The sequence below is a fragment of the Eptesicus fuscus genome, chromosome 10, assembly GCF_027574615.1.
Source record: "Eptesicus fuscus isolate TK198812 chromosome 10, DD_ASM_mEF_20220401, whole genome shotgun sequence".
NCBI classification, from domain to species: domain Eukaryota; kingdom Metazoa; phylum Chordata; class Mammalia; order Chiroptera; family Vespertilionidae; genus Eptesicus; species Eptesicus fuscus.
This window is the reverse complement of record NC_072482.1, coordinates 62,748,864-62,772,315: the sequence shown is the minus strand read 5'-3', so window position 1 is coordinate 62,772,315 and position 23,452 is coordinate 62,748,864. Positions and strand designations below refer to the sequence as shown.

Below are 23,452 nucleotides of genomic sequence, written 5' to 3'. Positions count from 1 at the left end.
TTAAGCACCTGCTATGCAAGGCATTGAGGATATAGTGACAAATCAGACAAATTTCGTTTCTGTTCTTTTGGTGTGAGTCTTCTGAGGAAGAAAGACAATTAGCCAGTAATTTCAGGGGTCATAGTGAAGCTGTGTGCCACAAATAAAGTATTACAGTTAAAATGAGTAACACTGGCACAGACACATCCAAAAGGAAGGGAAGAAACTAACAGCTACTGAAGCTCTTCCATGCCCTTCTATTGGACTTTAAATGTACATTAGTTGAGCCGTAGCTGGTTTGGCTCAGTGGATAGAGCGTTGGCCTACAGACTGAAGAGTCTTGGGTTTGATTCTGGTCAAAGGCATATGCCCAGGTTGTGGGCTTGATCCCCAGTAGGGGGCAAGCAGGAGGCAGCCAATCATTGATTCTCTCTCATCATTGATGTTTCTGTCTCTCTCCCCCTCTCCCTTCCTCTCTGAAATCAATAAGAATATATTTTAAAATAAATAAATAAATAAATGCACATTAGTAGATCCTCACAACTACTCTGGGAGATAATAGAGTGATCACTACTATTTTTCAGAAAGGAAAATTGAGACCCAGAGTTAAATAGCCCGGGCAGGGTCACCCAGTGGTAAAGCTGGAACTGGCATCCAGATGGCCTCATGCTTCCCACTGCTCCAGTTCTCTCCAAAGGATGAAAGTCCAGGGAATTATGGCCGCTGTAAGGAGTGGATTGTAGTGCATCCCATAGGTGCACATGGGAGATAAAGCAGTGAGGTCTAGAAGCTGGGGTATCCTAAAGGCAAGCAGACTTGGAGGAGAGATTGATTCATTTACTCCACAAATATTTATTGAATGGCTGCCAGATGCATAGTTAGAAAATGGGGACTTGAACATAGATACACATGTGTGCATTTCTTAAAATGCCAAAGAGTAGGTTTTCATCATATTCTGACAATTTGGGGTGCAAATTCTTTTTTAAAAAATTACCTACAGGTATGTGTTATTGGTGTGTGTGTGTGGGGGGGGGGGCGTTGTAAGCTGTTAGAATAAGAAAAAGAATAGGTTTAAACGGCAATTTTCCCCCTGCCTATGAAATGCTCTTAATTTACTTGATTTAACAAGTAATTTATCACCTTATATTGAGAGACCTATCAAAATTGATTATTTGAAAATGATCCCACCTTTGGATACAAACCGTTATCTATTTAGATTCCCTGAAAATATGTTCTGTCAACTGAAAGAGTTGTCACCTTTTTTAAAAAAGTATGTCACCTTTTTAAAAATTATTATAAATCATGATAAAAAGAGTCCAAATATGTGAAGTGCAATCCATCTTTAGACCCTGCAGTTTCAATTCTAAGATGGATAGAATTCAATTTGTCAGCTCTTTTCAGTCCCTTACAAGCTATTCCAAAAATCTGTCTTGTAAAATGTGTGTGTATATATATATATACATACACACACACACAATATATTCATGTTTTGTCTTGACAACGGCCCCTACTGAAACCACTTAAAATTCTGTTGTCACCAGCAAATTAATGTTTGGACTAATTACAGCTAAAAATACCTTTTCACTTCAACAAAGAATAGTTATCACCCAAGAGTTGATTGAATTTAAATGAAATGTAAAGGTCAGATCAGGATGTTGGAGGAGCTAATGGATGTGGTTATGGTTTTGCCTGTGTCAGAGTCTTATGCCTGAGGAAGGCTGAAGAGCAGGGCTCTCTAAGGAGGCAAAAACCAGGAAGGAGCTACACTGCTCTCCACCAACAAAGACAGCCAGCGAGAAGTGGAGCCACAGGGAAGTTGTGATTAAAAAGCAGCAGGATGTGAATAATCTTAAACTTTTGGCCCAGTTCTAGCTCAATCCACAAAGCCACAGGAATGTCTGGTATCACCTTTAACAAGTTTCCAGCAAACACTGATTTTGCTTCTGTTTCAAGGTTTAAAACCACCCTAATTGGTAAATTAACACTTTTAATGAACCATCAGAGATTTGGTGAAAACAACTTGATAATTTGAAAGAGCCCTTAGCCTAGGACTGTCTGAGAAAGTCAATCAGGTGTCATTTCACACATCTACTGGGCCATTTGAATAGTCCCAGGTAAAGGGCTGGCAGCTCAGTTATCGCCTACTGTTACTTGAGTACTCCTGCCACACCCCCAGGAATGAGGGTGTGTGTTGGTTACTCTGCACCTACCCCAGTTCATTCCCCATAGATTCTAGCTCTGCCTGCCTGCCTTGCTCTCTCTCCAGAGGCCAATCTCTATGGACTGCAGCACTCAGGCTCCTGTGTTGAGCCATGTTGAGCCAGAACGGAGGAGAAGAGAGAGGTGGACAGTTCTTCCCTATTCCCTCTCTGCCTCAGCTCTGGCTCTTGGGCAAAAGCTATAACCTCAAGACTGCAGCTCCCCTGGCGGCCTCTCCTCCCCAGCTCTAGCCTCTTCCTGGGTCAGTGTAACAAATGCCTTTGCTTCTTGGGCCCCAGGAGCCTCTCCATTCCTTGCTGCTTTATCCTGTCCATACTTCTGCAAACCATCCATTTGTTCTCTATCTTCATTCTCTTCATTGGGGCCCTCTGTAGTGAATTCTCTTCCTGCTGGCCCCTGACTAACTGATTGACTAGGTCAGTGGTCAGCAAACTGCGGCTCTTGAGCCACATGTGGCTCTTTGGCCCCTTGAGGTTTTAGCAAAGGCCAGCGTAGGAGTACCCTTATTAAGATAGTAACAATGTACCTACCTATATAATTTAAGTTTAAAAAATTTGGCTCTCAAAAGAAATTTCAATCGTTGTACTGTTGATATTTGGCTCTGTTGACTAATGAGTTTGTCGACCACTGGTCTAGGTCAATGACAAATCCATGGCTTTTTTCATTTCCTTTCTGGCGAGGGAACCTTTTCCAAAAGCATCTGTTGCAACCAGCTGTTTCAGTTCACGAATTATTTTACTTTCAAGTAAGGGAATAATGGCGAAATATTTAGCAAATTATGAGAACAAAAATCTTAAATTCCACAATTCAGCCTCATTGGGTTTGAATCATTGCACAATCTTGCCCTGTTCCCCCTTCTCAGCTGCAGACGGGCTGGAGAGGGCAACCTTTAACCAGAGCTTGTGGGTCATTCTGCCATGTTCTGCCCATCTAACCAGGGATGCTTGGGGCTCCCATTATTACCTGTCTCAATCCCTGAGGAGACAGGGCTCTCTGTTTTGGACCCCCAACCCCCCTCTTAGAACAGAAATCTAGCCTGTAAACCTTCTTACTTGGGTTCAAACATTTTTGTTTCTCAGACACTGGAAAACGGGAGTCGTGTGCACTACTCTGAGAATCTTTTACCCCTGCTTTCAGTGAGTAAGCCTCAACCAGAATAAGTGCCCCAAGTCCTCTGGCCGCACAGGCAGCCTGATGCCTGCTCAGTGGAACAGATGCAGACCTGTGGAAGGCTTACGCGAGGAGGGGGGGTGGGGGCGGGGTGGAGGGGGGGGGACATGCGGGAGGGGGGGCAGGGGGGGCGCTGCTTGCTGTAAGATGAAAAAACAAAGGAAGAACAAATTAAGAAAGGAATGTTCTCTTGCTTATTTTTTTAACTGTGTGTAATGGTAATGATACATAAGTGAATAACAAGGAAGTTAGGGAAATTATGCACAAGCATCTGAATCTATTGTCAAGACCACATTAGTCACTTCCTAGAGATGGTGTTTTAGAGACCTCACCAGGTCTAGACATGGGAAACCAATATCCAGCCAACCTAAGTGGGATCTTTTGTTTTCCTTTTCTCTTTTCTCCCTTTATTTTTTTCTTTCCTTCTTTCATAAGCATTTTATCCCCTCCATGTAACTTAAGGAACAAAATATTGCCAATATAGTGGAAGCCCATATACCCTTCTTTTAATTTCATTCCCCTCCTTTACCCTTAAATGGCCTGATTTCTTAGACCCCCATTTATTTCTTTATAATTTTTCTTTACATCTGTGTATCCCTACACAATGTATTGAATAGTATTATTTTACATGTTTTTGAATGCAATGTAAATATTGTATTGTTTCTATTTTGCAGCTGGCTTTTATCCTTAATATTATATTTAAAAGATTCATCCATAATTGGAGATCTTCACTTGTGATATTTGCCAAATTGCCAAAGTTTTACATGGTTTGAATATTTTCAGTATCTACTTGCTATTTGCTAATCACTCTGGTACGTGTTGAGGATAGGAAGATGAATAAAACACTATTCCTGTTCCCAAATTGTTCACAGTGATTTCAGAGACATAGGAGTGTGAATTAAAAGTTGTAATAGCATGTTCCATGTGCTCTAATAAAGTATGGGCAAAGTGCTTTGTGCGCGCAGAGGATGTGCAAATGAGTCTGAGACCAAGGAAAGGATTCATAAGTGTTGGAGGGGAGAAAAACACTGTAATTGTAAGTCTCTATGAAAGCGTGTACAAAGTGAACATGGGCAAGATAATGGTATATTTGGGTAGGGGCAGGGGGGAGAAGGTCGATGGTTTAATTAGAGCAGAGGGAGTAGAGGATGATCCTAAAAAGACAGGTTGGGGTTGCATTATAAAGAGGAAACTTGTATGTCATGCAAAGGAATTGTATGTACTCAGGTAATCAATGAATGAAGAGCCAATGGGATATTTGAAGCAGAAAAGTAATATGACAGATGTGTATTTTTTTAAATTTTGGTAATAAAGATTAGACTGGAAGGAAGAAAGTCTGGTAATCAAGAGAGTAGAGTGGAAGCAATTATAATTATCAGAAGTGATACATCATTATCCTGAACTAAACCATGGTATTGGGATAAGGAAAATTGTCTTGATAAATATCTCAGATGTAGAGTGCAAACTGACAATGGTCTAACCTAGGTGCAGACAATAAGGAACACATTGTATATAGAGAATTTGAAAACAATAATAAAACTTTCTAAACCTCAGTCTGCTTTTTATTACCACCACATGCCAGCAATTCTAAACAATGTCAGTGACAAAATTCTCCTCCCTGAAAAATCTTTTGTTGTCTAAGTTCTGAGCAGTTGCTGTGGTTACCAGTGAGTATTAGTAATATAACAAATATGGAAGTTTCACATTAGCACATTCTGATTACATCACCTTTAATAAACATTGTATTCTAGACAGAAATTAGCTCAGTGAACTTCCCATCCTACAGTCCACCCCAACACAGGTAGAGGTATGAATTTAGAGAGTAAATTTATAACAGTTCAGAATTGTGTAAGATTATTTCTAACTAAATACCCTACCACTTGAAAACCATAGATTTGAAATAAACAATGATAGCACCATGACTGTGAAAAGAAAGACACAGAATTGAGTACTTAAATTTTGTCATTCTGTGTGCAAACTATTCTCTGATCCTTGCAGGATTCACTCTTTTGGAAGCATTTCCCAAAACTACATTAGTGCAAAATACATTAATGTCATTTAAAAGTATTGACTGATCACTTTTTCCTTTTATGTTCTATAATCTTTATCACTAGCTGAGAAATAACATAAGGAGAAGAGTGGGGAGAGAATACAATAAGGTCAGTGTGGGAAGCATGCAATTCCAGTTGCCTATAGAACTGGAGACGGACTTGTCTAACAGGCACTGGAAACAAGAGTGTGGCATAAAAGAGCAAGATCATAGATTCATAGAGGGATTTGGGAGCCCCCAGAGTACAGATGGAGGATGAAACTGTGGGAGAGGTTGACGTTACAAAGTGTGTACACAAAATGGGTAGAGTGAAAAAAAAGAACAAGGAGGTTATCTTGGAGAACATCAAAAGGGACAACAAAGGAAAAGGAACAATCCTCCCTTCCTTCCCCCATTAAATGGTCAGGATCGAATTGGAATGTCTATAAAAAGCACTGAACGCAGTGCCTGGTGTCTGTCAATAAATATTTGCTGTGATTACTCATAGAAACCCAGACGAAGATGACAGAGATGCCTGTCATCTCCCAACATTGATTCCTGCTCTAAGTGGTTAAGGAGTCACATCATAATCCATTAAATGTCTGTAGCTCTGAACTCATTTCTCTCTACCCATTATGACAGCTAGCCCCTGTGGTCCTCATCTCTTCCTTTCTTGGAAATGTGTCCAGGGCATTTGCACTAGTAAATTAAATAAAACTGAGTCAGTTTTCAGATATAAAAAAAGTCTGCCAGAGGCTGTGTTGTGTAACCACAGTTTGGAAGGCGAGGGGTGAAAAGAACAAGCCGGTGGCATAGGGCAGTGTGAGGAGGACCCAGAGCAGAAAGCCAGACGTTAGCAGATTTTATTTCAGGAAAAAGGGCACCACCAAAGCCCCATTATGTTATATAAGTGGCAATCGCTACTATAAACACGCAACTTAAGTGTTTTAAGTAACTCTTCAAGGAGAAAATTTTAAATATTTTCATCAGAATTCCTGAACATAATCATCCCAAATCCAACATTTTACAACAAAAGTCTTTATGGTTTGGTGGGGCGGCGGGGGGGGGGGGGGGGGGGGGGGGGGGCTCTAAAGTTCTAAACTTTCTTGTTCGACCCTTTTAGTTATACAACTAAAGAGAGCTATTTATTGGCAAGCCTGCTAAGTACTTCAGCACAGGCTGCCTCTGTTGGTAGCTATCGTCCAAATAAGCATGTGATCAAATGCAGGGTTTGAGAACAGTGTTTGAGATCTTTGAGGGGAGAACTGGTTTTCATGCCTGAGAGGTTATGCACAAGGCCCATGAAAAGTGCTGAGGAGCGTTCACATAAATACAACATAAATGCCACAATAAATACCTCTCCGCTTTTCAAAATTAAGGGGCCTGGCTTAACAGCTCTGTATGCCTCAGAATTCCTCAGGACCTGAATCACTGCCTCTATTTCATTTGGTGATTAAATTGAGAGCTGGAGTGTTCTGCAAGCTGGCCAAACACGTGGCAGACACGAATCCCAAGCAATACGTACAAAGGAAGCTCCAAGCACCAGCTAGGAGAAACTGGCCCCATAGGTCGTGTTTAGCTGATGCCCTAGTTTACTATGCCTATCTTAAGAAGAAAAACCTTTGAACTGGATAAACCTCTGAGGAATGCTGAAACCACTTTCCTAATCAAGCTATGGTGAAATCACTGTCAAAATCTAAAATTTAACTTCGCCTATTGAAATGTGGGGAATTTCAATTGCGCAAACAAGAGCTTAAAAAGACCCAAGGGAGGATACATGGGTAATTCTCTCCATAATCAAGTAAATTCAATCAAGAAGCCAACTTTTTGCTAACTGGAGCATGTTGCATAATACATTTAACTTATGTTGGCACTTTGAGAACAGCTTTGTGTATGAACAATCAGGGCTTGTTAAGCCCCACAGGAAAAAATTTAGAACCTAAGTTATCAATAGCTTAATTCAGAACTGCTTTCCATCCCAGACACTTTATCTTTTATTTTTATAGACACAGAAAAAATGGCCTGCGAGTGCCTACCCATGTAATAAATGCATATGTTCTTAGAAGTAACTCCTCTCCAGCAAAGGATAAATTTCTATTTGTAATAAATTAAATTGAACTATTGGACCTTACTGGAGGATCCCGGAATACTATCTGATTCTTAAATCTGCCCAACGTTTAAGCATGGAGACATCAGCAGCGTGCAGGACCCATGGACTCTGAATAAAGGCATAAAGTTTTAGCTCCCAACTGCACATAATATTTAACAATAAGGTGGCTAAATTTTAAGCTAACTCATCTAATAAAACAAAAAATTGATTTCACTAAAACTAGAACTAAAATCATTGTTTCCTGGAAACAAGAGAAAATGGATTCATCATATGCACACAAAAACCTAAGCTCAAAAATGAAAGATAATTGAATGTGTGCTGTTAAATTTGAAAAATGCTAATTTGAAAGTAGCAATAACTTTGACACAATTGCATGAATTTGGAGAGGTTTTGTTTTTTTAATGCTTTCCCATTGAGCCTCAGTGAATTAAGCAAATGTTATGAATAAAAATTCTAGAAGTATAGTTCAGAAAGTGAGATGAGTCAACATTTGTAAAATGTTTGTAGATCCTTGGTTGAAGACACAACGCAAATATCTGTTCCAATTATAGGTCAGATCCTATTAGAATAGGCACTAGGATTATAAATATGCTCTTTATAATGGAATTTCCTAGAGCATTTTATTTAGTCAATCAGGCTTTATAATAGACATTCTGAAGCTCTCAGAAATTTAGTGTCTATGCAAGAGTAGTGGCTTGTGGCCAGTTAATTAGCTCCTCTGTGACAATATTTGGAAAACACAAAGAGATTTTTGTGAAAGTTTTCCATCTAAATTGGTATTACTTAGTTTGGCACTCACTTTATTTAATTACTACAACTGACTTTACAAGTTTGCTGCACCTAAAGGATACATACTGAACTATACCTCAAAAGAGCACAATTCAAGAATTTTAAGAAAATACAAAAATGTTTAATACAATGACAGTTTTACTGATTTAAGTTTAGTGTTCCCAAGGGGACTTCTTCAAATGAGGACAAAAATGATCAACCAGCTATATAAATGTTATTCTCTTTGTTAAAAATAAACAATCTTACATCATCAGATCTTATGAAATAATTAATATTATGATTGCATGTTGGACCTCTGGAAATAATGCCCTCTGCAATGATATCAACATATATTGTCATCCCCAGTTTCTTTAAATATAAGTGGCACATGGACATATCACACTAATTTACTCCTAAAATTCCATCTAGTTCTAATTTATATGAATGTAAAACTAGTCAAGTACACAGCCATTGATTTTTACTCCATGCCAGACATTACACTAATCACAACCAAGTAAGTAAATGGCAATTTTCACTCTTATTCTTCAAAAGCAGAAGTAAATGTCATGGATTAATCCCATCTTAGTGTCAGAGCAGAAGATAAGGTGTAATAACAAAGTGGCTCAATAATGAAGAACTGTAAAAGGTCTAGGAAATGACTCAGTGGAAAGTAATTCATAGGTCAAATGACAATTTGGCTGAAATACTTTTTAAAAGTAAATATTCCTATTCAATGGTTTTTGTATATTAATAACTTTATATGTTTCAAGTATGTATCTATTTTGTAAGATTTTTTTCTGGGGCTTAAAGGGGAGCTTTTACATTTTTTATCCATTTCAGCTTGCTTTGGACTATGGCATCTAAAAACTGATTATAAGACTTTTTCTCTTGCTCACATACATAAATATATGTAAGCATTGTCTTTGTTTAGTAAATTCTGGAGACTATTCCAAAATAAAGCAGATAGACACTAAAACTATTCATTGGGCCTCTAAAAAATATAGGTCTTGAAATTACTTAGCAAAGAGATTGTTAACCAGGAGCAAAACTAAAACTAAAACAAAAAAGTGTTTTCTTTTATTCTTGAAAAGATCTACCTTTTAAATAATATGACAAAGGTCAATTTTACCAGTTCCTATAGAATTTAAATAAGAGATTCAGTAAAAATTAACAGAACTTTCTGGGGGGGGAGGGCGGGGGGACTCAGAATGATAACTTTTCTATATAAAATAAACAGCTCTTCCTTGAGAATACTCAGACTTTCTTGAACTGTGGTAGGTGAGCAGAGCAAAGATGATGGCCAGGTACAGAAGGTCACCAGCCCTGGGTGCCTAGTGAAGGATAATTGAAGGGGGGAATCTTGCCCCCATCGTGACCTTACTTCTCTGGCATATTGGTCATGTGGTTTGGATCCCTGACATTTCCTTCCTAGAGATAACATCTAGGCCTCAGGTGTATTTCAGCTCCAGGCCCAGAAAAGCAATAAAACCAGCCACCCCAAGGATCAGCTGTATTGAATATAATGACCCCTGCCCTGGAACTGATTAATCAATCAGTGGAGACCTAGACCCTGAAAGGACACACCTGGAAAGCTGCTGAATATTATAATGAGATCTTCCCTTGGGGCCTCCCCTAAAATCTCCACCCTTAAAACCCTTAAGGGGAAGGACAATTTCCAGAAACAAGCCTGCAACTTTCCCTATCCCTTTCCCCTCTCCCCGCTCCTCCTCCCACCAGACACTACCTTTACCTTCCTCACTCCCAAGCTCCTAGGACCCTTCCTTTGCCTCTATAACTTGTTTCTGAAGCTCATTTCTTCTACAAATTACTTCTTCCACCTCTGCGATTTTCCAAATAAATGGAAATGTCCTCTTATAGTTTTGAGTCTTGGCTCTGAATTCTTTCCTAGCCAGAACTCAAGTACTGAGGTTGCTGAACCCAGGTCCGGTCTGACCCTATGGGTCTAGCACCTGGTGCCTTTCCTGCCACTGCTAACAGAACCACTTAATAATTTACCACTCCAGGGAATACTCTAAAGTTTTACAGCACAAGGTTAGAGGGGTTCAGAACAGGCCTTCCCAAAATGTGATACTTTGACATGTAAATTCTTTTGAATTGAAGACAATCAAGATACTGCAATCTCATGACAAAATTTTACTCTTCTCTTAAAGAATTTAAATTAAGAACTTCGCCCCTAAAAAGAGTTATCACCAGAAAGAACCTTTTATGACCTATATATAGGGCAGGGCAAATGTCCAATTACTGAACATCCTGCACATGACTATCCTTCCCTTTTAAGCCCCAAGGCTCTTACTGTATCCCTTAGCTGAGCATATCATTATCACTCCATTTTCCCTTTCTGTCTCTGAATCTCTCATGTGGGGTCTCTGACTCTTTTGTGTATGTGGGGCTCCCATATGTAAGAGTGCAATTAACTTTGGTTATTTTCTCTTGTTAATCTATCTCATATTTGTTTGATTATCAGACCAACCAAAAGAAGCTAGATGTGTAGAGAAAAGTTTCTTTCTCCCTCACAAGGTCCAAGGCATCCAAGTATGTGGGCTCTAGTAATGGCATCAGAAGCTCCCTATGACCAGGTTTTCCATTAGCCTGTGTGGTGCCTTTATGTGAATTTAAAAATGGTGCCTCCCCTCTGAATAGATGAATTAGAAAACATAATCCTTTCAGGTGCACAAAACCCAGCAGGAAAGGAGTTGGCCAGGTTTCCACCCCTCAACCTCACCCTCTCGGCAGGAGGCCAAATGACTGCTTCACACAAACTTATCCCTGCCTCCCCTTTTCTTCCCATCTCCTACAGTAGAAGAGACTGGAGCCAAGTCATCTTTCACACAAGGCCTGGGCCTGGGGAGTGAATAATGGATAACCACAAATTCTCAGAGTGAAGTTTCCTCCTAAACTGGCATAACATAAAGATTTCAACTTGCACACATCCAGTCTACGCATTGGCTGTCTGGACTGTGTTGAGAAAGATTGGAGACCAAATCCAGCACAAACAGCAAGCAGTGAGTGGATTAGCAGTAAAAACCACTGGTTTCCAACAACACATATGTCTCAGATTTCCTATCCTGATACAAATCATTCAAATCACAAGCATTCGTTGAGCAATTAACATGTACAAGGCACTGTGAGTGATACTTGGAAGCAGTCCTTCCAAATCTGGTCGCACACTGGAATCCTGGAGGGACATTTGTTTTATTCAGAATGTCACCAAGTTAGTTTCCATGTTGGGAAACTTCCATCACTCACACTAAAAACACTGGTGTATTGGAATCACTGGTTCAACACACCTGCATCCGCATGCATTTGTAGCTGTTGTATTCCTGACAATTCGCTGGGCTCTGCCTGCTGTAGTCATGCTCTAGCACTTGTGTATTGAGATATGATGCAGAACCAAACAATTTCCCCTTGGTTTACATGGTAGTTGTGTACTTGGAAAATGCACTGCATATTAAAAGTTTGCAAAAACATTTTGCGTTTAACATGAAAAATGAAGTTAGCTTGTGCGTTCAGAGGAACAGGCTTTTAACCTACAGGAATATTGTGTTGGACATTCCCAAATCTTGTAGAATGAAAGATAACTCTTTATTGTGTGGGACTCTCAAATATTGCACCATGCCCAGCATGCCCTCCCTATGGCAAGCCAGAAGTGCCCCACATTCTTCCAGAATGCCCCCGACGGACAATAAAAACAAACAAACCAACAAAAAACCCAGAACAGATCCGTTGTAATTTTCTGTGAACTAAAGCTCTTCTAAAATACAAAATTTACCACTTTGGGGGGTTTATTTTTGTTTGTTTTTTCTATGTTGTGACAATTTTATTTTTAGAAAGTAAGTCTTGATTTAGCCAGAGCCTTGGGGATATACGGGATTAGCCACTGTCATAATCAAAATGATGCATTTATTCAGGGCAAGCTTATTTGTCTTTGTCTTCAGAAGAAAAAGCTATAGGAATGCCTAAAAGACTGTAAGCAATATCAATTTAAAACAACTTTACTGAAACTTGAGTTGATGGTCCTTACCGTAGTTGATGGTACAAATAGATCTCATGTACTGTTTCCAGGCATCACTCCCAGACTCCTTACCACCATCAGTGTGCTTTTCTGCTGCAAATACACCTCCAGTCTCTGCCCCACTCATTGGAACTCATAGAGCAGAGATCAGAATGGTGCTTACAAAGGCTGGGGCCAGGGATGAAAGAAATGGAGAGAGGCTGGTCAAAGTGTACAAACTTCCAGTTAGAAGGTTATAAGTTCTGGGTATCTAATATTCAGCACTGTGATTATAGTTAATAATCCTTGGAAGTTGCTAAGAGAATAAATCTTAAGTGTTCTCAAAAGAAAAAGAAATGGTGATGACATGACATGATAGAGATGGTAGCTAATGCTGTGATGGTAATCACTTTGCAGTATGTACATGTATCAAATCAACACATTGTACACCTTAAATTTATAGAATGTTACATGTCAATCATGTCACAATAAAGCTGGGGGAGAAGAATTAATTAAAATAATATTTTAATACAAGTGTATCTTATTAAAAAATACAGATTCTTTGGCTTTACCATCAGAATTACTGACTCAGAAGCTCCCCAGATGTCTGTAACAAGGTCAGGGAGCTCAAAAGCCACTCTTTTGGCAGTTACTAAGATGATTAATACTAATCTCCTCACTACTTTTATCCATTTATCTTATAATTAAAACGCTCTTCATGTCAAACTGCAAGAAGAAAAACAGTTAACGTCATCAAATCAACTTTATGTCTCACAACCAAGATACATTTTTTAAATTAAATGAAGAAGTGTAAGATAGATATATATGTAGAAAACTCAGAAAAAAATATATATGTAAGTATATAGCATGTCCCCAAAAATGTACTCACATACATTTTTGATAGCTTAATTAACGTTTCTTTTTTTTTTCAGATTTAACCCATTGGAATTAATAATTATTCAAAGTGTGTGTATTTTGGGGGAGACACCCTGTATATACTGCATAACAATGAAAACCAGTTTTTTTATATTTTGAAACAAAAGTCAAAAACATTAAATTAGATGGTCTAAATCAAATGCTTCCAGTGCAATTTTAGCACTTTTTCCTCTTTTTCTTTCTCTAATGGAAACTGAGATAAAAGCTTACTATCATCCACAAACTCTCAATTATATATTATAAATTTGTTCTCTCTCAGCCTTACTGTCTCTCACTTAGTAAAATGGTATTTCTTTGCCTTTTCTTCATGGGCTAATGTCATTATCCTCTATTAAAATTTCTCCAAATGGAATATATTATAATTTTAGGATCCAAACTGGTGGTGTTTTTATACTGTGAATGGTGTCTAGTGATTTTTTTCCTTCTTTACAGAGAAAAAAAAAAAAGTAAGAGGAAATGGGTTTGCATAGCAGTCGGAGGGATTTCCGCCAAATATAATGAAAAATTTCCTGGTAGCCTAGACAGCACAAACTGCAATGGGTCAGTTGGGGGGTAGGGGTGGGGGTGAGGCAGTGATGTGAAATCTCCTACTTTGTACGTTTGTGATAACCTAGATTCTTATCTGTCTGAAATTCTTTAGATGTAAATCTGTCTGGTGGGCAGGGAGTAGACTTCCTGGTCTATAAGGCCATTTCTACCATACATCATTGAGACAGAAACACAAAATACATATCTATAAACCAATTGCATGAACCAGGAACAATCTCGCCAAGTTTCTCAGCTGGAACACTGGTGAAAATTCATCTTTGTGCATTGGAAGGTGGTTTACAGTAACATTGCCACAACCCACCTCTGGGTCTAATTATCTTATTACTAAAATGAAGGAAAATAATGTGTTCCTCACAGAGTTGTGAGGATAAATGATATATAGCAACACTGCCCACATAGGATCTGAAAAGATAAAAATTTTTCAAAAGCCCAAGCTATTAAAGACACAGCTCTAAATTGTTATATCATAGCTGATAATCTCTGAATCCACACATTTTTATAGGGAGCATGATGCGTTCCCCATCCTAATAGCCATGGCTTTGTTTCCTGTTTTGTTTCGGAAGAAACATTTCTTCTCGTTTACTGTTACCTGAAGTTTTCTTATTCTTCTTTACAATGATGGGATACTATTAAAGTTATTCCTAATTTCCACCAAAGTGAAAGAAGAGAGGAAAAATGTGTAACAGAAAATTGAATATATATCACCTATCTGTGAATAGTAATATAAATCTTTTGTATGTTTTGTAAAGAAATAGTTAGATACTTTCATAATCATATCCTCTTATTGTTCTCAGAAAATATTGACCAAAATTGATCGTTTCAATAATGGAAATACTTTGGTTGTGTCTGTTTCAGACATGTGGCGCTGGGTTCTTTCTTGCCCAGTCGGGAGAATGCTTGCCCTGTGACTGTAACGGGAATTCCAACGAATGCCTGGACGGCTCTGGACTCTGTGTGGTAGGTCGGGGGCACTTCTCACAGATTTCACTGGCCCTTTGCATCTTGGGTGGGAATAAAATATTTTTCCTGGACATTGGAGCTCCCTAGGAACAAACTGCTAACAAGCTCTTTTTCTTACCCTTCACCTTTTCCTGTAAAACACCCCATATAAAGTGCTTATGATTGTAAGTGGCCACCGAGGCGTGTGTCTGAATGTGCACGTGCCCCTCGGGGTCAATGCCTCACCACCCTCTGCAGCTGGCTTCCTGCTGTGGGCCAACAAGAGATTGAAAAGAACACACATAGGAGGAAACCACCCATCCAAATTCCTCTGTAATAATACAGTTTGCCATATGTTTGGCTTCACTCCACATAAACTGGGAGAGTAAAACAGTTGTTTCATAGACTATTTTATAACTTATAAGGTAGTCAGGTCTACAGATCAAACATTTTTAAAAAATTAGGTTCGAACCAAATTGCTAATAAAAATGAAAGCTTTGGCCTTGTGGTCTTTGTAATCTGTGATCAAACCCCCAGAAGACTTTTTTTTTCTTAACTGAAATGAATTCTCCAATAGACTGTTCTTCAGTGAAACATGATCGAGACTTATGAAGAAGACTTAGAAGCCTTTTATCAAAAAAAGTACTTGCTACATGTTTTCCATTTCCACTTGATTCTCTAAATGGAAATGGACTAAATGGACTGGCAACTTAGTGAAAATGGGAATTGAAAAATTTACCAGAAATAGTTTATGTAGGGAGTCATGGGAGGCATTTTTAAACACTTGTGCCCTAAGATCATATTTTTCCTTCATAAGCAGAAAATTAGGTTCTTCAGTTTCCTATGAGGCAAAAGAGGCTTTCCAGAACTGCAAGAGTATTTTTGCATAAAATATAAGAATACTTAATTAAGTATACCTATTTACCTTAAAATTAACATAATTGTTCTTTTGAGCAGGTCATTTTGATTATAAGTGGGCTCCAAGCTGTGTACATGAAGGTGTTATTTTACTCATGATTTACATTAAAATGCAAGTTAGAATGTTCCCATTTATTTTAAACCTAGCAGTTGCCATTGTTCTAGGGACAGAGAGAATCAAGTGGCAAACAATAACAGTCGCTGTCTTTGTATTTTTGCTTAGTCCTGGCATTTCTGTATTCCTTCCCCCCTCTTCTTAAATAGCCATTACATCCAGGATGTCCTCTGTAGCAGTGTAGGCACATGCAGCTGCCAAAATCTACCCCTTTCTAATGCTTCCATCTCCGGTTTCCTGTTATTTTAATCCCAGTGACATTTGAAAAGTAAATCCCATGGATGCACTTGAACTAATAATGTACAGCTCTGATAGTTTGACTAAATAAAGGCTCTTTGTTATCTGGTTTATTAAAATATAAGTCAATAGGGACTTGAAAGTCCATCAGCTATCTTTAGTCAGGCGGTCAATAAGAGGGAAGACAAATACATTAAAGGGAAGAGAGTTCCTCCTGCCAGTGCCTATGGAGAGCTGTGACAAAGCCGCTCTTGCCGACAGTGACACTTGTCGGAAGAGGAGCTATCATGGTTTCCCCCTGACTAGCCGTGAGCTTCTGAAGGAACAGTCATCCTGTGATTCCTTCACAGCACCTGGGGCGTAAGAGGTGCTAATAAAATTGGGGATGGGCTACGGTGTAAAGCACTTTTATGCACACTCGGGGAGTTGCCCATCTTCCTACAATTACTTTTCTCAAGACAGAACAATGGAAAAAAGAGATAAAGAATAGCCATCCTATTCATCCTAATGGTGATTCCTCCACTCCACCCTACCTGGAGGGAAATATTTTTCTCCCTAATTAAAGTAATATATGTAAAAAAACACAAACAAAATAACTACACAGATATATACTGTACATGAGATCCAAAAGAAAAATCAAGCACTATCACATCCCCCAGAGCTAAAATATAAATATATTCTTATAAATTTAATTTTGAAAGACAAAAAATGTAATTTATTAAGCACAAGTGGGGTAGTAGCAGAAGAGGCTTGTAATAAAGAAAGAATACGTTGGCATTTAGTTGGCAAATATATTGTCTATGGTATCACACAAGAATCAAACTCATATTTATTTGTTTCTTTTGTATCCCGATTCTGGCCATCTGGTCAACCAGGGCCAGTGTCTCAGCTCCTGCTTTGTAGCCCCAACTCCTTCTTAGTTCTCAGGGAACCAGCGAAGCAATAGCTCCACATGAACACTTTCTTGCAGCTCACTGCAGGCACCAGAGTTTCAATCCATTGCTGCAGTTCACCTGGCCTAACTCATGCCTTTAATCTTCCACAAGAAACTAAAAATAAAAGGTCTTATTTTATTTTATTTTATTTTATTTTATTTTATTTTATTTTATTTATTTTATTTTATTTTAAAGGCTTATAATGCCTCTGCCTTGTCCTCTCGCAACTGTTTCTAATTCTTTCAATGTGACCTTATATTTTACAGGCTGCTTTTAAGGAACTACTAGTACGACCTTTGACAATAAAATATAGAGTAGATAAAGTTATATTACCATTTTTGGACATATCAGAAAAGCTTAGAAATTCTTTCACAAGAGGAATGTTAAGTTATCAGATGCAGAAAAGTGGCTTAACTAATGCAGTCCAACATATATTGGTGTCTTTCGAAAAGGCCACCTTGCATCTTATTAGAACCGGAACACATTGGGAAGAGTTCTCAGCTGAGTCTTGCAGGCAGGGCCCCCAAAGCCAGGCAACTCTAGTGCATATGGCAGGTTCCCCAGGAAAACTCCAGAAGGAGGCCTGAGGAAGGAATTATGGGGCAGAGAGATGGCTGGTGGTAGGAATGCCTGCTCCAAACTCTTCTTTCCCTGATGTGTGTTCCTCACTAGCAATGGAGACACCTTTCAAAAACACAACCCAATCAAGGCATTCGCCTTTTCAAAATTCTTCAGGGTTTTCTATTCCAGCCCCACTGAGCTTCTCGCTGTCGTCTAAACTCACTCTGTGCTCTTGCACTCAGTGTCCCAATTTGTACTTCCCTGTTTTCTGCCTCTCCCCTGTTCTTGCTCAGCCCTCAAGGCCTAATTCAAATGTCACCACCTCTACTAAGTTTCTCCGACTTTCTCAGGAAAAGCTAGAATCTTTCCCTCCTCTTTGTCCCACAGCAGGAATGTATTGAATGCATACCTCAGAGCACAAACACTATATTATTCCTTATTTATCTTTGTTTCCTTCACAAGTCTGTGAGCTGATGAAAGGAAGGAACCAACTTTTTTTCATTTTAGTAACAGTCACAGCTCATTATCTATCAGGATATCAGCTTAATCTAGGTTTGTTAAGTGAATGAATGAATTGATTGATAAAACAACTAACTTAATTGCACAAACCTTTGATTTTATAATTTATGAGACACTTGAGTCACTATTTCAGGAAAAGGTACAATGTCTGTTATGCTAGAGACTCAGGCTCAGGTTCAATGCTGAGGAACTAGCCAGACACTTGCTTCTCAAAGTACAGTCTAGGCCAAAAGCATTGATGATACTTGGAAGCTTGTTAGAAACGCAGACACCCAGGCCATAGTCCAGACTTCCTTAATCAGAACCTGCATTTTCACAAGATGCCCGGGGAATTCGTATGCACACTAAAGTTTGAGAATCACTGATCCAGACAGAGCAGCATAGCTCCAACTTTTCTGTTTCGTGAGCCCTTTACACTCGTAAGAATTATTCAGCTTGCCAAATGACTTTTCTTTATGTGGATTATATCTATATTTTCAGCATCTGAAATTTGAAATGGAAAATTTTAACTAATATTTTTCTATTAATTTATTTGAAAAACAACAATAATAAATCCATTGCATGTAAATTTACATATTGAAAGTATATTTAATGTCTGGTTTAATGGGAGGCAGCTAGATCTCATATCTGCATCTGCATCAATCTGTGGTGAGATCTCCTGTCTTGTAGCCTCAGGAGGACTCCACCTTACACACATGAGAAAACTAGAGTGTCAAAATAAAATCTAGGTATTATTTTGAAAATAGTCTTCACCTGTCTGGGCTTACTTCAAAAAACACAGATCTAGATAGACTATAGTCTTGCACAAAGAAAGTGACAAACCACACCAAGGCTAATCTGATCCTTCAGGCTTTCTTCCTACATTATGCTGGTACTGTGGCCAAATCAGTAAGGGACATCACGTCTAATGTGAAGGAGGCACAACTGGTATCCAAATATCCTTCCTATTACCAATGTGCAATTGGTTGTCTACATAGCAGCTTTCTTAACCACTGGCCAAAGATTCAGAATGCTTTTTACATTTGTGAGTGAGTTCAGGTTTATTTAAAAATAACTCTTCCCTTCTAACAGCATACTTATTGATTGTTGACATTTTTGTTTTCTGTTTCTTAAGTGGCAGAGCATTGAAGGTAAAGGGATATTTGCAATGTCAGATTAAACAATTTTCAGAGCTAAAGGAAACCTTATAGGCCTTCTAGTCTAGATCCTGAGAATAGAGACCCAGAAAGGCCAAGTGACTTGTTCAAAATCAACCAGCTAAAAAATGGAAGAGCCAGTCCCTGCTTCCAGCATTCTCTCTGCCCACCTCCCAGACTGTGCATCAATGCCTTTTAGGAAATTTAATTATAAACCCTTATAAAAGGAGACAGATGAGGAAAGTCAGTGTTTGCACTCTGAGTATTTAGAGGCTGGAGAGATTTGGTTATTGCTCCTGTGGCTGCTATGGCAGAATTAGAGCCCTGACAAGGAATCCAAAGCATCTGTTGAGCCATCAGGGGACAGAATTGGGAATTAGCTCATTTTTGCAGCTTAATAGGCATCCCAGGCACAAAGAATGGCCTGCACAGATGGGCTTCATCTGTCCAACAAGGACTGAGACAAATTTGACCCCAGTCTTCAAGTAGCCCTGCCAGATTGCTTATGGCTTAGATTCCTGGTGGTTGGACAAGGCTCACTGGTTTTCCATGGGATGAGAGATTGCCACTAGTTTTTAGCTGGCTTTGGGTGGGTGTTAATTTCCTTTATTTGCTCCAGACATCAGTTGACTAATCCGCCCTTTGCCAATTTTTCTTTCATTTTTTTCCTGACAACTGACTTAGCACAAGACACAGTGTTAAGAACTATGAGGGAACTATGCTAACATCCTGTTGTCTGCACATCTGACTTTATTTTTCAGAATTTTCACTGACCTATCAGACAATCTGAACTATCCCCTAAATTCCATTCTAACTTAATTCTAATCAGGAGCCAACGATGACCAATTGAGTATGCAAAGGGTGTCCAACTAGGATAGCTTGTTGCACAATAGTATCCCTCTATTTTTTTTTTTACTAGTGTGCTATACTTTCTTTGAAGCTCAAACTATTCATAAAATAGTCTGACAACTTCTGATGCAATGATTTTGTGTCTCTTCTGGAAAGAAGCCTTTTCTCCAGCACACTGGAGAAGCAGTATAATGTGGGAATGAATAGCGTAGCCATCTGCCTGACATTGGGCGATGTCCTTCACTTCTCTGTGCTGTCATCTCTTCATATGTACAATGGGGGAGGAAATGTAACTTTCCTTAGAATTATTGTGAAAATCAAATTAACATAGCATGTAAAGATTAAATATCTCCGAGTTCAGCCTACTATTGCTCCATTTTGCCTTCCCCAGGCTTCCTCACAGAGCACTATTTGGAAAAAAAACTAATTCTGTTGAAGCTTCGTGCATAGGTCTTACTAAGGGAATTGCTCAAACAGGAGTGTGTCTCTTCAATGGCATTCTGATTCTAACCCTATTGAACCTTTAAACACTTCAGTGAATGTAAAGATAAACATATCATAATGCTAATGGCATTGCCTTGTGCAATCCAGGCTAGTCCAGTTGGAGAAAACTACCAGTGAACTAGCATCACTTACAGAGTACTAGTCAGAAATCAACCCATCAGCTGGACAATGAGCTATGAGTACCTACTCCATTCAAGGTGATGGCAGTGCACTGGTTAAAGACACAAGCTGGGAGCAGATGATAACAGTATAATGTGTGCAGTGGCAGGAGAGGAGCATCAGGGAGGAATTCCTGGAAGTGTTGAGACCAGATAAAGATCTCAAATGATGAACAGGCATCTAGGCAGAAAAATCAGCCTGTTTTGTGCTTTTCTAATTACCCTCACAACAAATGGATAAATCATACAAATAAACCAGCTTACTATTTCTTGTATGTCACTGTACAATATACCAGTCCATTAGCAGAATATTCTTTATCTACTTTCCATTACATTTATACTTCAGAATGACACATTTTGTTCTTCCAAGCCCATAAATCAAGCCTGTCGAACTCAAAGGCTAACACGGGCCAAATAAACAAGGTTTAAGTTTATGTGGGCCACAACTAAACAAAAGCTTCAATTTTCATAGAAACATATGTTTATTTCGATAGAGACATACTGAATACAAAGGGCTGAAATAAATGAGTAATCGTTAACATAAAATAATAGAACATTTTAATAAAAGTTAATGTTTTTAAATGAACATTAACTTACCAGACACTGAATAACTGCTCAGATTAATAAGCGTACTGCAAATAAACCTATCTTTCTTGTTCTCCGAAAGCGAAATATTTCCTGTTGTGCACACCAAACAAGTCAGTCCAAGACTAATGATGTGGCAATCGGCTGCTAAAATATTCGCTGCTAGTATTAGGGAGAGAAATGGTGCGCCTGCGTGTAAGGCGCGTAAGAGAAATGAATGCAACATGATTATAGTGATCAGTCATTAGCGAACGTTGTAGCTCGTTATTAATAATTATGTATAACAGGATATTGTAAAAATTAAGTTATGAAATTTTTATTAAAACGTTTCTTACATATCATTATATTGGCTGGGCCACAAAAATATTCGTTGTGAGCCACATGCGGCCCGCAGGCCTCGAGTTTGACATGCTTGTCATAAATCCTTAAATTGTTCCTAATGTCATGGGTGAGCATAAGAAAGTTTTTTTTTCCATTTCATATTCATTCCAAGTCAGTAAGCTGATGCTTCTACAACATCCAGAATTTGATCATTCTGATTAGCATTCTGAATTGAAACAAGCACACAAACACGAAAGAGAGTCCCAGGCTGCTAGTGTCACACAGAAATCCAGGACTAAGTCATGCATCATTGTGCACACTTTCTAGCACTAACTGGGGCAACGTGTATTCTTCGTGATGATTAGTACCAATGCACACCCTCTGTTCTGTCAAGCCTGACATCCTCTTTACTGGAAGTATCACTTGGTTCCCAGATTTGCTGTCTGTAAAATTTCTTTTATGTCCTTGTCAATTTTCCTATCTTTTGTCTTACAGCACTGCCGACGGAACACGACAGGAGAGCACTGTGAGAAATGCCTAGATGGTTATATTGGAGATTCCATCAGGGGACCCCCCCGATTCTGTCAGCCATGCCCCTGTCCCCTACCATACTTGGCCAAGTAAGTCCTAAAGGAAGATGATCCCTTCTATGCTTATCTCTCCCCACTCCACCCCCATTTTCTTTTAATTTTATCCAGAGTCTAAGGTTTTCTCATTGTCAAAACTGAGTACCTCATGCTGAGATGAGATTGAAAAAGATACAGGACCGATATCTAGCCTAAATATACTTTCAGAGAAGCTTAAGTGCTTGCAGTATATGTGATGACTCCATTCCCAAAATATTGGGGTGCACCATAAAGTTAATGAAGTCTCCCAAGTTTTATAAGCAAGGGTAATCTCACCTATTCTTGGCTAACCCTTGACCTAGAGAGATCACAACTGATTATGCCAATAGATTCATTATAATCCAATATTTTCTTTAGACTCTGACAGAGTGGATATTTCCCTATAAGTTGCAGCCAAACAGGCTTTTCAATCAGAATTAGAACACAAACAGAATGCATGCTTTAGGCTAATCACCTCATAGAAGATATTCAAGAAAACTAATTTTCACCTCTGGTTGTGTTTTGGCCTGAGTGAGAGGTTAAAGAGCATCGATATACTTCTTAATGGAAATAATGAATTTCTTTTCAGGTAGCTAATATGCATAAATTCAGTAGTCAAGTCATGGTTAGCCATTTTATTGGCTTAAAAATGATAGACTGTAGAATTAAAATGGTGTACTGGTATTTGGTTTTCCAAATATCAACCAATTCTTCAATTCTCTGATACCAACTCCCTGTCTTACAATCAATCAATTCTCACACTAACTACCCAGAGTTAGTGCAGACCCCAGAGCTTAAGGGTTCATTCCCACTTCAGAAGCAGCTGAAATGGGGTCCCCAGGCTTTTCACATTTTTTTCCATCTAACTACAAATGTAGGGATCCCTCAACCCCACTTAGGTTTGGTAATTCTCTAGAATGACTCACGGAACTCAGAAAAGTGAGTTTTATTATAAAAGATACAACCCAGGGACAGCCCAATGGAAAATATGCATAGGGCAGGGTATGGATGAGGATATAGGAAGGAACAAAGCTTCTGTGTGCTTACTCTCCTGGGGCAGCATCTTTTCAGCAAATCAGTATGTTCACCAGCCCAGAAGCTCCCCAATCCTTGCTGTTGAAGAGCTTTATTGAAGTTCCATTACATAGTCATGATTGATTAAATGACCGGTGATTAAACTCATTCTTCAGCACCACTCCCCTCCCCTGAGGTTGCAGGAGGGATGAGATTGAAAGTTCCAATCCTCTAATTGTGTAGTTAGTTCCTCTAGCAGACTAGCCTCCATCCAGAAGCTATG

At 38.9% G+C, this 23,452-nt stretch overlaps 1 protein-coding gene across 1 annotated transcript in view; it reads left to right on the top strand.

Moving 5' to 3' along the window:
- The window catches only part of LAMA4 (laminin subunit alpha 4), a 145,608-nt gene that overhangs the window by 21,218 nt on the left and 100,938 nt on the right, over nt 1-23,452 (top strand). The window contains exons 3-4 of the mRNA XM_008160047.3: nt 14,629-14,730; nt 22,046-22,170. Of these exons, the coding sequence (XP_008158269.2) occupies nt 14,629-14,730; nt 22,046-22,170 (227 nt within the window). The remainder of the gene's footprint in view (nt 1-14,628; nt 14,731-22,045; nt 22,171-23,452) is intronic.